The 24,272-nt window shown below is 37.2% G+C and overlaps 1 protein-coding gene across 15 annotated transcripts in view; it reads left to right on the top strand.

Annotated features, from left to right (window-relative positions):
• The first annotated feature begins 12,458 nt into the window (after positions 1-12,458).
• DST (dystonin) overlaps positions 12,459-24,272 on the top strand; it is a 592,091-nt gene continuing 580,277 nt past the window's right edge. For 11 of the 15 annotated variants that reach the window (XM_074237258.1, XM_074237269.1, XM_074237268.1 and 8 more), the window contains exons 1-2: positions 12,459-12,654; positions 13,229-13,290. In XM_074237258.1, coding sequence (XP_074093359.1) covers positions 12,474-12,654; positions 13,229-13,290 — 243 coding nt within the window. In that variant the 5' untranslated portion in view covers positions 12,459-12,473. The remainder of the gene's footprint in view (positions 12,655-13,228; positions 13,291-24,272) is intronic. The other 4 variants (XM_074237259.1, XM_074237251.1, XM_074237265.1 and 1 more) reach the window with 1 other exon arrangement.

The raw sequence follows: 24,272 nt of genomic DNA, 5'->3' as shown, positions 1-24,272 counted from the left end.
GGTTGTGGTCAGAGCCCCAGAGTCCTGTTCCAGGGACAGAGGACAGACCTTGGAAGTCTCTCTCCACTTCCTTACCTTTGGTGGGCTAAGCACTCAGGGTGCAGCTTGCCTAGCTTGCCAGCTCCACTGGCCTGTTTCTGTTTTCTGGAGTGCTGTGACCACGTTGAGTGCTGTCACTGTGTGGAGGGCCTGGGCTTTGCACTTGCTCTGGCAGAGGTTTCCCTGAGGATCTTCCAAGTTGTGCTTTATGCTCCCTGGGGTGCAGGTCAGGAAAATGGTTCTGCTGCTGGAAGCCATGGCTCCCAGGTGTCCTGGGGCTGTTCCTGGGAGGTGGAAGTTTCTTCACTCTGGCAGGCCACTCCACTAACCCCATGGAACAGAATTTTCCCACTATTTTCCAGGTTACCTTGGGTTGGAGAGTTACCTCATTGGATCTTTCTGTGGGTTCTGTCTCTCAGAGTCATAATTTTAAGATTTTTGAAATATTTTGGAGAGAGCACCTAGGAGAGGCTCTTCTCCTGCTGCCATCTTGACTCCACCCTCATGATTCTCCTGAGTAGTCTTAACAGGAGAATGTTACATGGATTATCAGATCATAGATCAGGACCTGAAAAAGACCTCAGACTCAACTTAGTGAAGCCTATTCACTTAATAAACGAGGAGACTGAGGCCCAGGAAGTTAAGTGAATTTTTCAAAGTCACACAGATTACCTATTGTCAGAGGCAGGAAAATAAATAAAAAATGGAACACCAAATCACTGTTTGGGGACATAAAATAGTTTAAACCAGAATTTACTCCTTAATGGGGAAAAATAAACTATCCCAGACTCCTGCCATTGATCCATCTTTTGGGGGTAATATATTATAAACAAAAGGTAAATCTGAAATAGAAATGCAATTCTAATTTGATGTCTAGTGAAATGATTATTTCTCTCTTATGTTAGTTACCAATTAACATAGAGAGGTCAAATTTAGGTTTTGACCTTAATATTTCCTCATTTTGAAATAAACCCCTCTAATGTTATTCAGCCAGTCCTTGTGAAAGGCATTGCTGATAGATGAGATTGTCCAAATTCTCTGGGTAGATGCTCTTCATTCCACCCAACTGGAAGAACTTACAAGGAAAATCTAATATAGATGGAATTCTTACTATACTATCTTTCATTATTCACTGACTGGATGGAGGATAGATCCTAGAGGGATGCCCTTGAGGACACTATATTGACTAGATAACTACATAAAGCATCTGAGGTCCAGGATGAAATGTGTTGATAGAATGGATATTGGAAAGGAATACTATGTTTCAGGGAGACTTAATATTTGTAAAAATTGTTTTCCATTGTTGTATATCATTGACTTTTATTTTCTTTATCTGTATACTACATCTCTCCATTATCTTGATGTTGTTTAAACTGCCCCTTTGAATTGGTCCCTAATTTTGTTTTTTATTATGTTCTTATTATGACTTGTACTACTCTTGGTTGATGGTTTTGCTCTCACTTTGTAACTGGAGCTGATCCTAATGATATCTATGTACTGTTTTACTCAATTTACTCTTTGTGGTCATCAGTTACTCAGGTGTTTCCATTGACAAATGGGGACTGGGAAAGGGTAGTGGGGTGGGTGGAAGGATGGGAAGGACAAGGGAGGGATTGTTAAGAACTATTAAGGAGTCCCTTAAACTTGTCTTGTTGAGTTGCAATATTTTCCAGAAACACTGGACTCAAAATATACAAAAGGCCTTGAATGTATCAAGGATGAAGTATCTCCACCTCCAGCTTGAGATAACATAATTTGTTGTTTGCATCCCAAATGGATAACCAGAGCATCTTTGGGAGTCAAGTCAGACCCCAGTCAGTCTGAACTAAACTGAGAAACTGCTTCTGCAACTGAGAACTACTATCTCTTCATAGTTAAACACTTTGCAAAGGAAAAGAATGTGGTTTTTGCTTTCTCGTTGTCCCTTCCCTTAGGGAGTTTTGTCCTTTTTTCCACCTTTAGTGCTATGTCGCTTTAGGGGATTTCTGGTATCTCCTCCTTCTTTTGATTTATTGTTATAAAAATATAATCTCCTCGAGTTCTATATGCATAATTCATTTTTCTTGTAATAAGCCTAGTTTTCATATTTATCAAAGTTGTGATTGCCTGCTGACAGTTCTTTTGAATACTCCCTCCTTGGGCAGGATGGGTCTGGTTTAAGATAAGTCTCTCTTTGTCCAAGAGTCATACATCCTCATTAGAATAAGCCCATCATTCATTATAATATTCATTCTTATGAATTGTTAACCAAACACAATTGATTCCTGCCTCTTGGAAATCCCCACTCTTCCAAGGGCATATAAGAATTGAGAGACCGCCATGATTTGTCTAAGGTTTACAAGAGAAAGTTAAGTGAACACTCTTTTATTAATTATTCTCTAGCCATAATTAAAAAATGATTATCAGATTTTTCAAATGTCACAATAGTAAGTAGCAATGACATATGATAGGTAGAAATCTGACCTTGGAATTAGGAAGATCAGAATTCAAGTTTTACTTCTGACACATATTGGCTTTATGATTCTGGTAATTTAGTAATTTACTTTAAAACTCATAGCTATCAGAAAATTTTCTAGAATGCTAAATTGTAGAGCAGGTAAATATTGGTATTGGGAGAAATTTCCTCACCACAATGCTACTTAACTTGTTGAAATCATAGATCTAGACAAAAAAAATATTTTTGGGAAAGGTAGAATAGAAAGCCAGGGTCATCAATTAACACTTTCCATTATCATTTTAGCATAACATAATCTATTAGATTAACTAATAGAGAATAAGCTCTGATAATATGGGACAAAAATATGACCCCAGACAGCTATGAGCTATTTGACCCCGGGCAAGTCACTTACCTTAGTTTGCCAAGGTTCCTCATCTGTAAAAATGAGCTGAAGAAGAAAATGGTAAACCACTCCAATATCTTTGTTTAAAAAAAAACCCAAAATGGAGTCATGAAGAGTCAGACATGCCTGAACAACAACAACAAACTTCTATAGCCTTAATAATGTGAAATTCATACAGACTGTAGGGACATTAAGGAGAATGAGGATTGGGAAAAGGCTATTGGTTTTAGAAAGTAAAAGATTATTAGTTGCTTTGGAAAAAGCAGTTTTAGTAAGATAACTTTAGTAAAATTAACCACAAATATATTGTAAAGTATTAAGAAAGATAATGAGAGACTGTAGAGGCACCCATTGTAAGCAGGAGTTTAGCCACAACAGCCAGAAGAGATATAGGAAGGGGGAAGAATGGACCAAGTAAAAACTTCTTCAAGATGAGGAAGACATGGGTATGCTTATAGACAGCAGGGGAGTAGTCAGAGGGAAACTAGTAGTCAGGGAGAAACTGAAAATAAGTACAGTTGTGATGACAGAGAGGGCAATTTGTCAGGAAAGATGGTATATAATAGGATTGTTTGAGTAGGCAGAGACATTAGTCTTGGTAAGAAATAAGTATCATGTGAGAAGTGAAAGAAGGCATAAGAATGATAGGAGATGAGGAAGAGGGGAGAAGAGGGAATTCATGGGGAAATGACCTTGATGTTTTTTTTGCTATTAAATATTTGTGAAGCAACATTTTTTTTTTTTGGCTGAGAGTATGGGTAAGAGGGAGTCATCAGGGGTTTGGGCAGGGATGAAAATGTTTTGGAAGAACCAATGTGAAAAGTGAGACAGCTAGTTAACAAGAAGGTAAAGTGGGCTTGCCTAGCAATTAGTAGCAGTGAAGAGCTAGTTGAGATTGTGTATTGCAAATCTTGCTCCTGAAGTTTGTGAGAAAGTCAGCTAAAAATCTCACCTTCTGAAAGATTTTTCTCATTTTCTTTAATGATATTGCCTTCCTTCTAAGATTTAGCTCAAACTTATCCTAAGTATAACTTGACTGTACATTGTTGTTTTCAAGCCATCTCCCTTATTAGATTGTGAGGGTCCTTGAGAATAGGGTGATTTTTATTGCTGTTTTTTGGTCTTTATTTGAGACAGAGTCAATAAATATTAAGTGCATACTATGCAACAGATATAAAACATCATAGGTACTTAATCAATGCTTGCTGACTTGATTACTCAATAAACTTCAATGACTATTACATCTAGGATAGCATATAAACTCTATTTGGCAATAAAAATCTCTTTTCCTAACCTTCTAGTTTTTTTTTTCTTTACACACTTTAGTCTCCTGTATAGTCTGTGGTCCAAATATACTGTACAACTTCCTATTCCTCATGCAGGATACTCTATCTCTTCTATCCCATCTCCAGGTTTCTGCAATGACAGGTCCTCATTTCTAGAATGCTCTCCCAAGTAATTATTTTTTCTTTTTTGCAAGATAATGGGGTTAATGTCACACAGCTAAATAATTATTAAATGTCTGAGGCCAGATTTAAACACTGGTCCTCCTGACTCCAGGGTTGGCGGTCTGTCCATTGCATCACCTAGCTATCCCTTCCAACTTACTTTTGACTGAGAATTCTTGGTTTCCTTTAAGACAATCTGACTTGGGGGCCACTAGGTGGCGCAGTGGATAGAGCACTAGCCCTGGAGTCAGGAGGACCAGTGTTCAAATCTAAGCTCAGACACTTAATAACCTAGCTGTGTGGCCTTGGGCAAGCCACTTAACCCCATTTGCCTTGCAAAAACCTAAAAAAAAAAGATAATCTGATTTTGCCTTCTCCCTAAGGTTATCATCTTATGTTAGGTGGCATGATAGAGTGCAAGGCCTGGAGTTAGAAAGATTCATCTTTGTGCGTTCCAATCCAGCCTCAGACACCAGCAATATAACTCTGGGTGAGTCACTTAATCTTTTTTGCTTCAGTTTCCCCATCTGTAAAGAGAGCTGGAGAAGAAAATGGCAAGCCATTCCAGTATCTTTGCGGCCAATACCCCAAATGGGGAAAAGGCTATCTTTCATCTAATCTGTATGTTATCTTTCCCTGTAGAATGCAGTCCCTTGAGGAAGTGACTGCTTGTTTATTGTATCTCAAATGCTTAGTGTGATTTCTGGCACAATAAATTTAAAAAGTTAATGAAAAGACTATTGGTAGACATAAATAGGTCTTGACTTTTGCTGGTAGTGATTTCCAAAGAAGAAGTGATAAAAAGACATTATAAAGAATGCTTATCACTAGAAACTGGTAAGCTGGTCATAAAGAATGAGAAACAATAGCAATTTTAAAAGGACTGACATTTAATTTAATTTTTAAATAGATTCTGTTTGTGATGATGATGATGATGACAATGATGCTTGTTCTTCATTCTTGAAGAAGTCCATGACATCAGAAAGGTGTGACCATTACATGTACATGAATTGGATTTGAGTGAGGGGGTGCTATGCTAAGTCACCAGCTTTGCCTTCTCCTTTGGAACCATCTGGGTCCAGTGGCCAGATATGAATCAGAACAACTGAAGAGGAGATAACCCTAGATTTGAGACAATCTGGGTTAAGTGACTTGGTCAAGGTCAAGTTCTTGAGGTTGAATTCGAATTCAGGTCTTCCTGAATCTAAGACCAATGCTATATCCACTGCTTCATTATCATCATCATATAAAGAGTTTATAGCAAATGTGAACAACAATTGCACAAGATGAGGGATGGAAGAATTTTTATTTATATGTATATATATATATATATATATATATATATATATATATACACACACACACACACACATACACATAAACTGAAGGGAGAACCACAAAGGATGAAATTATCTTTCTTACCCCAACCCCCCCCCCCCAAAAGGGACATCGGTTTAGTCCAGTTAGCAGGACATAGAAATCTAAACCTGTTATCTAGTTTTCTATCTTGAAACGTTAAAAAAATTTTTTTTCAGAGGAAGTATTTTATCTTCTGCTTATCAAAAGCAGATCTAGGGGTGGCTAGGTGGCACAGTGAATAGAGCACCAGCCCTGGAGTCAGGAGTGCTTGAATTCAAATCTGGCCTCAGACAATAATTACCTAGCTATGCAAGGCACTTAACCCCATTGCCTTGCAAAAAACCTAAAAAAAAAAAAGCAGATCTATACATGAAATAAGTAAATAAATAATCTATGGGATGTATTTTTAAAAAATGGGAATGTATTTTAAGTTGCAAGTACCTACAATCTAAAGGCAGGTATTTTTCAATGTAATGGAACCATCTGGTGTTGCTTGCAATGTCAAAATTTTAAAAATTAAGATTTTACTGAATACTACACACATTCCCTTGAATATGAATTTTAGAATATGAAATTTGATTAGGAATAAAGGATTATGAAAATATAAAATTTAGAATCATTTAAAATTGTATCAAAATTAAAATTAAAAATTAAAAAATTAAAAAAATTTAGCATAATTATAGCTACACATTTATATTTTGACATTTCATAGCTATCTCTTAAATGAAACTTCTCTAATGTTACAAGGATGAGATCTTAATTGCTAAATGATTTTTCTCAGTTTTCATTTTAATGGATGAATCAAGAACAAAGTTTGTATTAAACACTTATTATATGCCACATACTGCTTATACAAATACAAGAAAGTCAGGCAGCCACTGTCCTTAAGGAATTTACATTCTAAAGGGGAAGGGAGTAATAACAGATGGAGGAGATGTTCCTATTGGGATAGTATAGTTTGTAAAAAACCAGCAACTAACACAGAGACTTGATTCTAGTAAGATTAAGAGAAAAGCACACCTATCAAAGTCCAGGATCCTAGAGGTGAAATTCCCAAATTGTGGTGTCAGGGGAAGAAAAGGAGGATGAATAGTTTCCTGCAACTTTTGATCCCAATCATTCCTTTTCTGTTGGCTCCTTTGACACTTCCTTTTCCTAGTTCTCCTTCCTGTATGACCATTTTATATTATGTTTGAGACACTGAGGATCATTTGTCACATATCTACAATAGGTGATATGCCCTTGGTGTTGTTTCTTACCTTTCTGTACTCTGTCATGGTGATTTCTCTATGTTTTATATACTTTTTGAGAAACCTCTTCTACACAATTTTCTCCAATTTGCTACACTTTTCCCTCCTAAACTAGGGAGGGGGAGAAAGCAAACCCTTGTAACAATAGACAAGCAAAACAAGTTCTCACATTATCTCTTTCTGAAAATTTATGCCTCTGCATCTTAAGGTAGGTAGACTGTTTCATCATCCATGCCCTGAAATTGTAATGGTTTGTAGCGTTGATCAGAATTTTGATTTTCATTCACACCCATCCTCTCCTCCCAACTAGCCTATTTCTATTGAGGGCATGACAACCTTTCTAGATAACCATATTCAAAATCTGATCATTTTTACTTTTCCTCTCCCTCTTCATCCACATCCAATCAGTTGCCAAGTCCTGTAGTTTTGTTTGCAGGTCATCTTCCCCATTAGATTGTGGAAGGCAAGGACAGATTGACCTTTTTTTTGTATTCCTGGCCCTTAATTCAGTGCTGGCACATTACAAGGACTTTATAAATGCTTATTGCCTACATTTTAACCTATTGCCTCTGGGGCAAAATTTATTTGAACTAGACTCCCGTAGATCACTTTTAAAAATAATATTTTATTTTTTCCAATTTCATGTAAAAATTTTAAAAATTCATTTAAAACTCTGAGTTCCAAATTTTCTCCCTCTCATTCTTTCTTCCCCCCTTTCTAAAGATAGTAATAGCATAAACCTTTCTAGATATTTCATATCACTCCTCTTCACAACAAGGTTTCAAACTGGTCTAAAAGCTATTCCCAGAACTCATTTCGCCATCTATCATCTCTTGTCTTAGGCTGTTCCTCTTTGCCTAGAATGCAAACTCTTTTAACTTTACTTAGATTCTCTGTTTTAGAGCACAATTTAGATTCCATCTCCATCTGGAAATCTTTCCTGCTCCCTTTCCCTCCCCCAGTTGTTAATGCTGTCTCCCTCCTAAAATTTCTTCATATTTTAAAAATGTATATCTCTAGTTGAAATAACTCCTGGAGGACAGGACTTTTGGCTTATTCTTTGTGTCTGATGTGCAGTGCTTTTATAATTAAGTGGTAGACCCTTAATTAATGTTTATTGAATCAAAATATCTTGTTTTTTACAAAATAAATTTACAAAGACTTTCTCATGCTAAGCATCATCTCATATGTTTGTTTGTTTTTTAATATATGTTATAGCTCTTTTATGGTAGTAAAGAACTGAAAACTTAGGGGATGCCTATCAATTGGGGAATGGCTAAACAAGTTATAGCACATGTATGTGATTCAATGCTATTATGGTATAAAAATAATGAAGAGGATAATTTCAGAAAAACCTGGGGAGATTTTTATGAACTGATGCAGAGTGAAGTGAGAAGAACCAGAAGAACAATTTATATAAAAAGAGCAACATTGAGAAGATAATCAATTTTTAAAGACTCACTAACTCTGATCAACACAATGCCCAATCACAATTCCTGAGGAATCATGATGAAACATACTGTTCACCTCCAGCTAGAGAGAACTGATGGATTCAAAGTGTAGATTGAAGCACATTTTTTCCCCCTATTTCTTTCTTTTTTTGGGGACATGGTTAATGTAGGAAATTCTTTTGCATGTTTATATATATATATATATATTTATGATGGATTTTGTTTTTCTTGCCTTCTTAATGGATGAAGGAAGAAGGATGTAGATAATTCAAAACTGAAAATAAAATTGAATTAAAGATGAAGTACATAGCAAAAAATAAATCAAATAAAAAGTATGTGTTATAAACACAACTTGAGGGGCAGTAATTTTATTGAAAAATTTCTAATGACAGATATCAAGGGTATTTCCAAGTTAGTGAACTGATAATAGGGAATTATATTTACACTTAATCCATAAATTAACATAGCTTTCAACTTCTAATATAACATTCTAAAAATTCTTGGTATAGTAAATTCTTACCATTTCCTCATTAATCTGTGAATTTGTCATGATATTTTAAAATCTTTGCCTTTTCTTGTACCCAACATTATGAAATAGAGAGAGAGTGTAGAAGCTAAATTTACTCTACTAAAAGGATTAGTTGGCAAAATAATTTTCAATTATGTCCGTAAGTGGGTTAGGAATTGTAAAGAATATGCTTAAAAGAAATAATTTTATGCATATATATGAGAATATAAAACATTTTTATATGTAAAAGAAAAAAATTTCTACTTTTTAAGGAAATTATAAATTAGACTCAAAAAAGTAAGAAAATGCTAACAGAAATATGGATTTTTTCAGTAAATGAAATATACCTTCAGTGATTTAATTTGCCTGTTCTTGGTGGATCATTGGTGATAACCAACATAAGAGGAAAATTAAATTAATTTTCTGAGAAGCATAATCCTCTTTGGGTGTCAGCCATTTATGTATTTGCTAATACAGGGAGATAAATACTGTTCTCTCATGCACCTGAAACAAATAAAGGAATGCAGTAAAATTTATGGAGCTGGCAAATTGCTTTAAAATAAGGAAATCAAATTACAGTCATATTTTTGCTAAAAATTCAGAATTTGGGAACAAATTAGTTGTTTGTATATTGCATTCATAAAATTTGGTATCTTTTTTGCCCAAGGATGTTTTAGGCTATTTTATCACAAATCAGTTTTAAGTGAAAAAAATCAGTTAAGTTTCCTCAAATCTATCAGCATTCATTTCCAAATGTATTAAGTTTTCTTTTAAAGTTTCCTATCACTGCAACATTCATTGTGAGAAGTTGAATCAGTAAGCAATTTTGTCGCAGAGTATTTTACAGTATTTGGCCATATGTTGCAAAGTACCAGGATGCGTTTTAATAATCTTCATTATTGCATTAATATTATTCTGCCTTACTGCAGTCTACTGCGGTATCAGGAAACATTTCAGGAGTACCAGATCACATGATGCAGTGCTACTTGATAACATCAGTCAGTGACTAGAGAGATTGGTAATGCCTGTGATACTATAAAATTCTATTTTTCCTTATTAAATAGCCTTTCTAGGTGTTCAATCACAGCAGTCATAGGACCTCTTCAATTCCAAAACAATAAACTGAAATACAAATGTAGATCAGTACTCTGTATGTAATTTTGAGTTCTCTTAGGGTTCTGAAATCTTAGGTGACTTTCCTATAATCACTCAGCTTATAGACCTGAAGTAGGGACTTTAAGAAAGGTTATTCTTATGTCAAATTTTATCCTAAATCCACTAAGCCATGTGACTGCTCTTCCTTTGCTTGTAGCATTCCTACAGTTCAATACTTTTGGCTGTGTAAGTATTCCCCCAAAGTATCAAGCATACTTTTTTTTTGGGCATTGCCAAAAGTTAAACAAATTTTCAAGAAGTCTTGGCATTTTGTTTGAATTGAAATTTAAGTCATGTGCAAATCTGCTCTCTGGAGTACTATATTCCAAAAGAAATAATTTTTTATTTAAAAAATTGTATTAAAAATTCTATGAAATATTCTCAATTTAATATTCCTGCAACCTAAGGCAAATTACTTAACTTCCATGCCTATGGATTTCCTATCTGTTGCACTAGAATGCCCTCTAAGGTCCCTTCCAACTCTTAATGAAAGATCCCATAAAGCAGCAAGTTTGGCTTTAAAAAACATCGTCTTGCTTATCATTATAATTGCCTGTTCAGTTGAAATACTGCTTCTGGAATTGTTTAGCAGTTTTCTAGTTACTGTATTCTGAGACATTCTTTTGGGATGACATCCCATAAGGAGGTTCACTGATGCAGCAGGTATTGCTGCAGCAAGCTGCAGTTTACTGCAGGAGAGAAATGTATCTTCTTATTGTGTATCCAACGCAACAATCGGCTCCGGAGCTTTGCTAATGCCTAAGGAGCCTTAGACGTCACAATGTACTAAATCATAGCTTCCATAGTTTATTTACCAAGCGTTTCACAACTGCAATAACATAAAAACCCATCTACTATAAACTGTCATAGCCTTCGAGATGACATGTGGGTCTACACTGAAACAATACTATTGCTTTCCAGTCTTCCCCAGGCCTTTATAAAAAGAATCAACCCCTAATTCCTGCCAACTCCCCCCGCCCCAAAACCAAAAAACCAATTCAATTCTCAAATGAATTCAGTGGCCAAAAAGTTTGAAATAGTGGTTTCCATGAGATTCACTAAATGAGACATAATTTAGCACCCATAATGCTAGACTAACCATACTCCTTTACCCCTGCCCCGGCCTGAGGAATTCACATGAAATTCTAGTGAGGGGTAGGAGTGATGCAGTTCGCACCCCCAGCCCATCGACGTGGAGGCTCAGGGAGGGCGCTGGTGATGAAGGGGCTGCAGAGGGGGCAGTCCCCTCCCCCCACCCCCCGTCCGGCCCCACCCCACCCAGTTCTGGAACCCGCAGGACTTTAAGAACTTCCCCGTTTTTCCGCGCGTCTGAGCCCTAGTTCCTCCTCCTCTCCTCCCACCTCCTCCCTGAACTTCAGAAGCTTGGGAGGCCGTGTGCTAGGCAGGGCCGAGCCTTCCTCCTGGAGGCTGGGCACAACTTCAGCCCCCTGCCTCGCCCCTCTCCTCCCGCCTTCCCCTGTCCCCTGGGTCGCACCCACCGCAACTCTGGGCAGGGAGGCGAGCTGGGGAGCCACAGACTATTCCAAACCATCGATGAATGGGCAGCCGGCTGCCCCTCCCACCCCCCACTCCTTACCCCCTCCCTGCCACTGCCTCAGCCGCTTCACCGGGGCCGAATCCTTCCTGCCTGAGGGGCTGCAGGGGAACCCCCGAAAGCCTTTCTCGGCCGTTCGCTGCCCAGGACTCAGTGTACCTCACTTGGAGCAGCCATGTTCGCTCTCCCCCTCTGCAGCATCCCCAACCTGTGATGTCATCAGCCAGCCAAGTCCAAACCATCCCCCTCTTTTCCCTCCTCTCCCCCCCCCTCCCGGGGAGCCGCCGACCGCAGACAACTCGGGGATGCGCTCGCGCGCCCCACCCCCACGGCTTCTTCCCCGCCAGCCCCGTCTCCAGTCCGGGGGGCAGCACTGAAATTGGGCGCTGCTGGGATGCTGGAGCTGGAGGCGTCCACCGGGCTATGCGGCGGGCTCCGGCGGAGCGGGGGCTCCCCTCTCTCGGGTTCCATGCAGCGCTGCCGCTGGGGGCTGAGCCGCACCGACGCGGGAGGCGGGGGGAGGGGAAGGGTGAGGGCAAAGCGGGAGGGAGGGGAAAAAAATCCCCGGCTGCCGGGTCGCTTCCCCGTCGCCGTCTGCTGAGTCATGCGTTGAGCTCCCCCCCAACATTCAATCCTCAGCTCAGATCCGCTCGCTGTCTGCAGCCATTGGGGAGCCTCCTCGCGGCATCAGCAGCCCCGAGAATGACGCCGCCGCCGCCGCCGCCGCCGCTCTAGAGCCACCACACAGCCTGCCATCCAGCCAGCCATCCATCCTGCGTCGCGCTGTCTGCGTGTGCGCGTCCCCAGGTGCTTGTGCATGCGTCTCCGTGTCCTTCCAGCCTAGTCTGAGCATCCCCCGCTTCTCACCATGATTGCCGCAGCCTTCCTGGTGCTGCTGAGACCGTACAGCATCCAATGTGCCCTCTTCCTCCTGCTGCTCCTGCTGGGGACCATCGCCACCATCCTCTTCTTCTGCTGCTGGCACCGCAGGCTGCAGAAGGGGAGGCATCCCATGAAATCTGTCTTTTCGGGTCGTTCCAGAAGCCGAGGTAAGAGCTGCCCCGGCTACGTTTCCCTGGACAGGAGAGATGATTGGAGTCGCTAGAGGCAGGGAGGCAGAAGCACTCCCCCTTCTCCCCCACTGCCCACCACCCACAGTTTGCCCGCTCCCTGGCTGACTGCTGGTATTTACCCTCATCCGAGATGATGCAGGGGTTGTAGGCAGGGAGGGCAAGGAGGAGTGAGGGACTCCCATTTTACCCTCAGTTTGCTAAAAGCTCAAGGGATTTTAAGCAGCGTCCAGGACTGCGGCAGCCTGGTCCCCACCCATCCTTTTTCACAGGAGCCTAACCCGGGGGCAGGAAGAAAGTCAGGGGTACAAGAACTGGGGTTCCCGTAACTCCCCGATAACTTTGGCGGGACCTTCTGGCAGATAGAGCATGGAAGGGGTGATGGATGGCCTGATGTGCTAAGACGGTGTGTGTGTGTGGGGGGGGTGGTGGTGGTGGTGGGGGGATTGCCTGACCTGAACCGAGGTCACCTAGTTTAAGTTATGAATTAATGATTCAGCTGGTACCGAAATCAGTGTCCGATGCAGTTCAGGCTCTTCTTTTCTCTCTCCAGATGCGGTCGTGAGATCTCACCACTTGCGTTCAGAGGTAATTTATTTAGCCCGCACTCTCAAGGTCAGAAGAAGTTCTATTTCCTGAGTACCAATATTCATTGTGTTAATGTTATGAAATTACTACGTTACCGAGTTTCTCAGCATGACGGTCCAAGTGGCATGGCTAGTGAAGTAAATCTTTGCAGGTGCTTTCCCAAACAGTGCTGCTCAGCTAGCTGGAGCAAGCTCAGCCTTAAGAGGTTATTTAACAGATTTGTTTCCCTCAGATTTAAGAGATTCTGTTTCTGTACATAGGTATGTATTGATTTATTGAGGAGGAGACTAGTTTAAAAACAATCACAGAAGCAGAGAACATCTTGCTGGAGAGTACCTGACTTTACTTTTTAGTCAATAACGTATAAGTTGCTGGAAGATGCTTCCTACATATGATTAGTTCACGAATGTTGCCAGGTTGTTTACTTTGATAAGACAGAGAGGACAGACCACTTTAAAGAAATGAATTAGGAGAGAGTTTGCATACTTCTGCCTTGCATTTTCAGCATTGGCAAATATATCTCCATAGGATTATAGATCTAGATTTGAAAGGAAACTTAGAAACCATTACCAGCTCTCCTTATTAATAGAGAAGATAAGACATGATTCTTTGAAGAATATGTTATATTTAGGAGTTTTTGATAATTCTTGCAGAATGATGATATTTCTGATGAATGAAAGAGTTTTAATTTTTCTACTAGTCTCCTAACGTTTGGAACTATACCTTTCACTCTGGATACTGGTGATGTTACAGTAATTAGGTGGAGCTTTTTTTTAATAGAGTTATAGAAATAAATGATACTTTTCAAGCAGCACAACTATTTTGTATTAAGATATTAATCAAGCACCACCAAAAGGTCATCATTGTCATTATCAGAGCATTCAGACCTTAAACCTTTAGATGAGATGACTGTTTTCTTCTTAATAGAGTATTCCCATAGCCAGTCTTGAAACTTGGTGGTACTGATAGTATTATTTGTATTAACTGAGAGAAGACATCACAGAGTTGTGGGAAAGAATTGTTGTCTTTTTATTTAAAGTCAAAAAACACAACAGACTTGAGTTAAATGAAGAACTGAATTCTTCCTGTCTGTTCTATATGGAAATTCATTTGAAAATTATTTCATCAAGTTCTTGGTTAATAGGGATTACATTTTTAACCCTACATTATATTCTGACCTTTGTTGCTTATGTATTATGCTATAATAACACATTGGTGTAATAAAATTAGTGATATCTCTATAAATACAGAGGGTATGATTATTCTCTCTTCACTTTAGGATGGTGGGGAATAATAATCTACCAATCCAGTAGTATGAAATGTTTTGAAATATGTACAAAAATAAATGTTTTATTTCTGAAAATTTTAAGTCATTGTTAATCTACTGAATTGCAATGCTTAGTAAGTATACAACTTGAACAATGTTACAAAAACATTTGAGTTTCTTGCTATAGTAATAATAAAATATTGGGCTTTATTTTTCTTTCTTGCTCAGTTGTTGGGGAAGGCAGAGCAAGAGAATCTGGAACTGAAAATAAAATAAAATTGAATTTTAAAGAAACCCCAAAGCAATACAAAATACATTTGATGATCTCAATAGAGCAGTCTGTTGAATGTGATAGAGTAATGGAAATGTTGCAAAACCTGGGTTGGCTGAGCTTTTTCTTCTGAGAAATAAAACACTCATCATGAAGAAATAAATGCTACCATTAAAAGCATTTTTTAGGTCCTATAATGGATGATTTCTACTGGTGATTAGTCATTTAGTCTGAAATAGACATGATCTTATCGAAGAAAGGTCTGTGGTAAGTACAGTCATTGGATAGTTTATCCCTTAGTAAACTAAACATAGTTTCCTCTGAGATGTTAAGTACAGTGACTTTATTCATTGACTCATTCATTCAGACTCAGTCCAATTTACACGTGGTATGCATTCAGTAATCTGAAAAATGCCTCTTTGGATGTTTCTTGCCAGATTAGCCTGATAGGTAGTTAATTGTTCATATAATCAGTTGCATGTAATCATGTTATTTGCCTGCAGAAATTCCATTTTGTATTGATATACATTTACAGGTAATACTGCTGGGAGGAAGTTTGTTCAGTACTTGCCTTTGCTGGATGTTAACATTCCTCCTCTTTCCCATTGTCTAGAAATTTAGTTTTAAAAATATCTATATGTATGTGCTCATGCACATTTATGTCTATTTGTACATATTTGTATGTATATATACATGCTATATTTATATATAAAGCACACCTAATTACACACACACACACACACACACACATATATATATACACACAAGTGATTTTTTTTTACTATATTTTCTTTTCATATCACCTTTATTTCCCAAAATATTCCTTCCATTTTTTACCCAGTGAGTCATCCTTTGTAACAAGATGAAAAAAAGAGAGAAAAGGAAAAAAATACTTAAGCAAAATTAATCAACATATCAGTTAAGTGTGACATTATGTGTAATATTCTATCCTCCTAGTGTCTCACCAAGAACTGGAGAAATATTTCTTCTTTGGGGGTCAAACTGCATCATTTTAATGATAAAGTTTTCATTTTAGAATTTTTTTCTTTCCCATTTACATTGATGTAGTCATTGTGGATGCTTTTTTCCTCTCTCTGGATCTGCTTACTTCACTCTGCATCAATTTGTCTAAGCCTTTGTCTAAGCCTTCCCATGGTTCACTGAGTTCTTCACTTTCATCATTTCCCATGGTACAGTAATATTCCATTGCATTTACTTATGAATCACAGATTTTTTAGCCACCTTCCCTTCTATACCCCAATCCATGAAATTAAACAACCACTACAAACTTCAACTCAGTAAGTACTGGGTCAGCCAGGTGGTGTAATGGATAGAGAACTGGGCTTATAATCAGGAAGACTCGTCTTCCTGAGTTAAAATTCAGAATCGGATTAAAATTCAGAATTGGACACTGCAATCTTGGGCAAGTCAGTTAACGCTGTTTGCCTCACTTCTTCATCTGTAAAATGAGTTGCAGAAAGAAATGGCGAATCACTCCAGTTTTTTGCCAAGGAAAAATCCAGAATGAGGTCAGATACTACTGAACAACAGCAACAAACTTCTATAACTCTAATTCCTGCAATTAAACAACAAAAAACTTTGATTCAATTAATATCAGCAAAATGGACAATATTATCTGATTTATGTCTCTTGGACATTTACACTAATTAGTTGGTATGAAATGAATATGGTTCTCTTTTTTTATACCTAGTGCAGTTGCATGTGGCCTCATAATCTGATATAATACTTACAAAAAATTCATTCTAAAGAGCATTCACTGAATTGCTATGTGAAAGGCATTGTGTTAGGTTTTGGAAATAGAAAGACAAAAATGAAAAAATCCTCTGATCCCAAAGATCCAATCTTTTCCTAGGTTATAGAATTACATGATGGTTATATAGTTTGTCTGTTTCCCATGTATGTCACTACTAATTTGTGCATGACTTGGATCTGCTTATTTTTTAAAAAGGGTATAAATAAGAAATATTTTCCTCTGCCCTTTGTTTTATTAAAATGTTATCTCTTACAGGTTTTTTTTAAGATAAAACTTCCACTAAATCCACAAGTAGCCAAACATTAAAAAAATTGGGATTGGAACAAATGAGGTTTAAAAACTTGGCAGCTATTTAAAAGCAATCAAGTATCCAGGAAAGTATTCTGATTTTCTAATAGTTTATAAGTATCTTGAAGTAGGACTTCTGATATCATATTTCCTTTTTCTAAGTTAAGTAATTAAATACTTGAGTTTTACTATTTTTATCTTGATCAGAAGAGAGAGATGAGTTTAGAATCTGCCAGTTCATTTTGCACCATGGAAGACCTTTAGAGAGATGGCCTATGGTCATTTTTTTATCATGCACTTGTATTGGCAATTTTGTTTAGCATGCTGCACCTATTATATTTATATTTATTTTCATGTCATATACATATCCTGCTCCACTAATATATTATACAATATTATGAAACATATACTAAAAATTAATAATAATACTTAAATATTTAATATTTAAATGCTTAAAAAATTCTTTTAATGGTACAAAATCCTTTTCTTAAACTAGGAATTACTAATATTAATCATTAATTTTAGTAACATTATTTTTAATAATTATATTCTATAGGAACAATGTGATTCAGTATGCTACATTGTGATATATCCATTAAAGATCCAAGATCTGTCTAAATTTGATTTATTTAGTTACTTGGTATTAATGGCAGTCATAGTTTGGTGGGACTGGGAAAGATAAATAGAATCAAACTGAAAAAGTGCATCCATATTTACTAAATTTGATTAAATTATCACATCCAGTTTACAATCTTATCTAGCAATTATATGTTATAAAGGTATTAAAATTTTTTGACTAGTTTTTTCTTTCTTGATGACAACCACTGATGCTTGTAAACTAGTTGGAAAATGTTACATTTTTGCAGTTTTAGCAAATGTGATTTAAACATGTTAAATATTCTGTTAATATGTTTTAAAGTATATAGATAGGAGTTTTCAATAGGTGGAAAATATACTTTTCATCTACAAAAGCTTGGATTTTAAATGTCTTGCTAATTGGTGGCTTCATACTATCATTGGCACAATATCTCAAAGCATAATATAAAGTTGAGGTTAATCATTCATAGGAGTAGATACAAATATTTCTTTTTTTTTTTAGGTTTTTTTCCCCAGGCAAATAGGGTTAAGTGGCTTGCCCAAGGCCACACATCTAGGTAATTATTAAGTGTCTGAGACTGAATTTGAACCCAGGTACTCCTGACTCCAGGGCTGATGCTTTATTCACTGTGCCACCTAGCTACCTTGATATAAATATTTCTTTTTTTTAGGGCTATATTTCAAATAAACTTCTTGATAATTCTAATTTCTTTTACTTCTTGTGAGATAAGATTAGATCATCATTGTCTATACCTTGTAATCTTACTGATGGAGAGCTTGTACTAGGATTAGAAGTGTCAGCTCTGTCATTTAAAAATTTATTTATAGTTTTCAACAATCATTTTTTGTAAGGTTATGAGTTTTCACATTTTTCTCCCTCCCTTCCTTTATTCCTCCCTTCCCCTGGATGGAGAACAATCTAATTTAAGTTATACATATATAGCTGTGTTAAACATATTTTCATATTAATCGTGTTATGAATGCAGAATCAGAGCAAAAAAGGAAAAAGAAAACATGACAGGGAAAAATCATAAAACAAAGTTTCAAAATTGAAAATAGTAAACTTTGGTTTGCATTCAGGCTCCATAGTTCTTTTCCTGAATGTGGATGGTATTTTCCATTACCTTTAGAATTATCTTTGATTATTGAACTGCTGAGATAAGCAAGTCCATCATAGTTGATCATCAAACAATATTGTTCTTAATGTGTTCAATATAGATCTGGTTCTTCACACTTCACACAGCATGGGTTCAATGCAAGTCTTTCCAGGCTTTTCCAATCCATGTTCTTTTCAGACCCACCCCTTATGATTTCTTATAGAACGCTAATACTCCATCACATTCATATACCATAATTTGTTCAGCCATTCCATAATTGATGGACATTCCCTTAATTTCCAATTTTTTTTTCACTAAAAAAAAGACCTGCTATAAATTTTTATGTACATGTGGGTTTTTTTTTATCCTTTATTGTGGTATCTTTGGAACATAGTTCTAGTAGTGATATTGCTGGATTAAAGGATGTGCACAATTTTACTGCCCTTTGAGCATAGTTCCAGATTGCTCTCCAGAAAGGTCAGATAAGTCCACAATTCCACCAACAATGCATTAGTATCCCAGTTTTCCCACATGCCCTCCATTACTGATCACTTTCCAGGTGTCACAGATTAGAGCACTGGGCTTGGAGTCAGGAGGGCAAGAGTTTGAATCCAGCCTTGGATAGTTGACTGTGAGATCTTGAGCAAGTCACTTAACCCTGATTGCCTCACATACAGGGTCATCTCCAGTCATCTTAATTCATATCTAGCCACTGGATCCAGATGACTGTGGAGAAGAAAGTGAGACTGGTGACTTAGCATAGCACTCCTTACTCAAATCCAATTCATGTCCTTGTTATGGCATCACCACCCTCATGTCATAGCCTTCTTTGAAAATGAAGGAGAAACATTATTATTGACCAATCCAATAGGTGTGAGGTGACTCCTCAGAGTTCTTTTAATTTGCATTTCTCTAATCAATAATAATTTATAAATTTTTTCACTTGACTATAGATTTTAGATAGATATGACATCATTTTAAGTAAAACTCCATTTATTCCTATATTGGTTTTTTTTTAGGTTTTTGCAAGGCAAATGGAGTTAAGTGGCTTGCCCAAGGCCACACAGCTAGGTAATTATTAAGTGTCTGAGCTCAGATTTGAACTCAGGTAGTCCTGACTCCAGGGCCAGTGCTCTATCCACTGTGCCACCTAGCCTCCCCCTATTTTTTTTAAAAGAAAGATTTTATTTATTTTGAATTTCACAATTTCCCCCCTAATCTTGCTTCCCCCCCCCCCCACAGAAGGCAGTATGTTAGTCTTTTTTTTTTTTAGATTTTTCAATTCAGTGGGGTTAAGTGGCTTGCCCAAGGCCACACAGCTAGGTAATTATTAAGTGTCTGAGGCCAGATTTGAACTTGGGTACTCCTGACTCCAAGGCTGGTGCTCTATCCACTGTGCCACCTAGCCACCCCAGTTTGTTAGTCTTTGCATTGTTTCCATGGAATACATTGATCTAAGTTGAATGTGATGAGAGAGAAACCATATCCTTAAGGAAGAAAAATAAAGTATAAGATATAGCAAAATTATATAGTAAGATAACATTTTTTTTTAATTTAAAGGTCTTTGGTCTTTGTTCAAACTCTACAATTCTTTTTCTGGATACAGATGGTATTCTCCATGGCAGATACTCCCAAATTGTGCCTGATTATTGCACTGATGTAATGAACAAATTCATTAAGGTTGATCATCACCCCCATGTTTCTGTTAGGGTGTACAATTTTCTTCTGGTTCTGCTCATCCTGCTCAGCATCAGTTCATGCAAATCTTTCCAGGCATCCCTGAATTCCCATCCCTCCTGGTTTGTAATAGAACAATAATGTCCCATCACATACACATACCACAGTTTAGTAAGCCATTCCCCAATTAATAGACATTCACTTAATTTCCAATTCTTTGCCACCACAAATAGGCCTGCTATGAATATTTTTGTACAAGGGATGTTTTTATCCTTTTTCATAATCGCTTCAGGGTATAGACCCAGTAGTGGTATTGCTGGATCAAAGGGTATGCATATTTCTATTGCCCTTTGGGTGTAATTCCAAATTGCTCTCCAGAATGGTTGGATGAGTTCACAGCTCCATGAACAATGTATTAATGTCCCAGGTTTCCCACATTCCTTCCAACATTGATTATTGTCCTTTCTGGTCATATTGGCTAGTCTGAGAGGTGTGAGATGGTACCTCAGAGATGCTTTAATTTGCATTTCTCTAATAATTAGTGATTTAGAACAATTTTTCATATGACTATGGATCACTTTGATTTCCTTATCTGTAAATTGCCTTTGCGTATTCTTTGACCATTTGTCAATTGGGGAATTTGAATCAGTTCTCTGTATATTTTAGAAATGAGTCCTTTGCCAGAAACATTAGTTGTAAAGATTGTTTCCCAGTTTACTACATTTCTTTTGATCTTGGTTACAGTAGTTTTGTCTGTGCAAAACCTTTTTAATTCAATGTAATCAAAATTTTCTAGTTTGTTTTTAATGATGTTCTCCAACTCTTCCTTGGTCATAAATTGCTTCCCTTTCCATAGATCTGACAGGTATTCCTATGTTCTTAATGTTTTGCTCTGTCATTTTCTAAGTTTGAGTTTTCATTATTCATTTTTATCATCAAGATATTTGTAGAAATATGTCAATTTTGTGCTTGTTAGATAAGACTAGATGACATAATTGGGAAATTCACTTAATCAGGTGCATATAATTTGCAATATAATGCAGTATTCTGACATCAAATAAATGAGTGTAGGTGCCCTGTCAGCCCTTTCAAGAGGTGGAACTCCTAGGATATTTTTTATGTGGCTATGCAAATGATCACCTAACATTCAGAGGGTGTGTGTCAATGTCAATATATAAAATGTTAACGAATCTTAATTCCTGTGTTATTCTTAGATGAATTTTCTTTTTACATCTCAACTAATCACCGTTTCCTGGAAGATAGGTGTTCCACCTTTCTTCATTTGGTTTCCCCCCAAATTACATGTAGAAATAATTTATGGCATTTATTTTTTTAAAATATGAGTTTCAGGGGCGGCTAGGTGGTGAAGTCAATAGAGTACTTATAATAAGTACTTAGCTGTGTGGCCTTGGGCAAGCCACTTAACCCCATTTGCCTTGCAACCCCCCCAAAACCCTAAAATATGAGTTCCATTTTCTTTGTATCCCACTCTTCTTCTCCTCCCTCTCACTGATTAGGCAAGCATTTTGATAGAAGTTATACTTGTGTGGTCTTGCAGTCTTGCAGTATGTAATATTTCCGTGTTACCCACATTGTAAAATAAAACACAGACCCCTCCTCCTCCAAAAGAACCCCCAAGGAAAACAAAGAAAGTAAAAAGATGTTTTGATCTGCATCCAGAGTCTATTAACTCTTTCTCTGGAGGTGAAAACATTTTTCAACATAAGTACTTTGGAATTGTCTTGGATCATTTTATTGTTGAGAATAACCAAATCATTCACAGCTGATCATCATACAAGATTGCTGTTACTATGTACAGTATTCTGACTTTGCTCATTTCACTTTGGCATTGGTTCCTGCAAGTTTTTCCAGATTTAAAATTTTTTTATTTACTTATGACAATGGGGTTAAGTGACATGCCCATGGTCACACAGCTATCCAGGTTTTTCTAAGAGCATTCTGCACATCTTTTCCTATAGCACAATAGTATTCCATCATAATCACATAACCACAACCTTTTCAACCATTTCCCAACTGATGGGCATCTCTTCAATTTCTAATTTTTTGCTACTTCTAAAAAGAGTTGATTTATTTATTTGGTACATGTAGGTTATTTTCTTTTTTGTTTTTTACCTCTTTGGGATATAGACTCTAATAGTAGTATTGCCTGGTCAAAGGGTATGTATGATTTTATAGCCCTTTGGCATAGTTCCAAGTTGCTCTACAGAATGGCTGAATTAGTATGCAACTCCACTCCACTAACAGTATATTATTGTCTCATTTAATTAAACTTTTCTTGAGGCAAGTGTTTGAATGGATCAGGAGAGGGACTGTGAATGGTCTGCTCTGTTCTTGGACTACACTACTTAGGTTCCTACTAAGGAATTTCAACTTTGATGGAAATGCTTCAGTGAAGTAGAGCCATGCTACTAAGACTCAGTTTACTTCAAGAAAGTCCTACTATGGTGAAGAATTAAATAAGGAGACCCAGAATCGTTTTGCTGGTTAAGTGGGACTATAACCATAGTTCCTCAACTTTATTTCCTCATTCATAAAATGAAGATAATAAATATATACAAAATGAACTAGGATTTCTGATATCTTATTTCCTTATTCCAAGTGAGTAGAGTGCTGGCCCTGAAGTCAGGAGTTCAAATCTGGTTTCAGACACTTATGTGCTGTGTGACCTTTAGCAAGTCACTAAACTCTGATTATCTTGCATCCACTACTGTCTCCAGTTGTCCTAATTTAAATCTGACCACTGAATCCAAATGACTCTGGAGTTAAGTGAGATTAATGACTTAGCACAGCACCCCCCTCACTGAAATCCAGTTCACATGTATGTCATGGCATCACTTCCCTTATGTCATGCTCTTCTTTAAAAATGAAGGACAAAACATCATCATTAACCAAATAATTCACTTTTATTATTTGTATCTTAGTTAAAAGAGGGAGATGAGTTTCTAATCTGCTAGTTCACTTTGCACCTTTTAGAAAGATGGTCTATAAACAATTTTTTATCACTCACTCTTTTTTTTTAGGTTTTTTGCTAGGCAATGGGGTTAAGTGGCTTGCCCAAGGCCACACAGCTAGGTAATTATTTAGTGTCTGAGACTGGATTTGAACCCAGGTACTCCTGACTCCAGGGCTGGTGCTCTATCCACTGTGCCACCTAGCTGTCCCATCACTTACTCTTAATAATTTTTTTAGTTTGATGCATTTAGTTTGTTTTTATTTATTTTCATATTATATACATGATTTATTCGACTAATATATTATACATGCTATAAAACTTACATTAAAAAGAAATAAAGGGGCTACTTTGTTTAAGTCAGTATTTTAGACACTAAAGATACAAAAAAGATAGTCCCTATCTTCAAGGTTTAGATTGTGAACTCCTTGAGGACAACAGCATTTAGTAGATTTTCACATACAGTAGGAAGTTACTACTTTGTGACTAAATTTTATCAAAACCAGTTAGAGCTTCAATTTCTGACATTTTATCATTGCTTCCTTCTTTCAGATCTTAATGGATTTGTAACCTCATCTATGTGAGTTTTCCCCTTCATTTGCAAATTGCATTCCATTTATGACTTTTCATCTTGTATATTTTTTCTTTTTTTTTCTTTCATAAAGCAGTGGAGTTAAGTGACTTGCCCAAGGTTACACAACTAGGTAATTATTAAGTGTCTGAGACTGGATTTGAACTCGGGTCCTCCTGATTCCAGGGCCAGTGCTCTATCCACTGCACCACCTAGGTGCCCCCATCTTGTACATTTTTGAACATGTTTTTTCATAGATCACAGACTCAAAATTTTAGAGTTCTAAGGGATTCCAGTGGTCATCCAACCCAACTCATAGAAGGAATTCCTGTGATACCATTCTCTACAAGTGATCATACAGTGTTTGCTTAAAGACTTGAAGAAAGGGGAACTCATTACCTCCCAAGGCAGACCATTTCAATTTCAGATAATTCTAATTTATTAGTGCTTGGGCTGTCCATCTTGTTACTCTAGGAAGTCAAGTAGCAAAGTGCAA

Source organism: Macrotis lagotis, chromosome 5 (assembly GCF_037893015.1).
Source record: "Macrotis lagotis isolate mMagLag1 chromosome 5, bilby.v1.9.chrom.fasta, whole genome shotgun sequence".
Lineage (NCBI taxonomy): Eukaryota > Metazoa > Chordata > Mammalia > Peramelemorphia > Peramelidae > Macrotis > Macrotis lagotis.
Note: the sequence above shows the minus strand (reverse complement) of the source record. Positions and strands in the feature narration are given on the sequence as shown.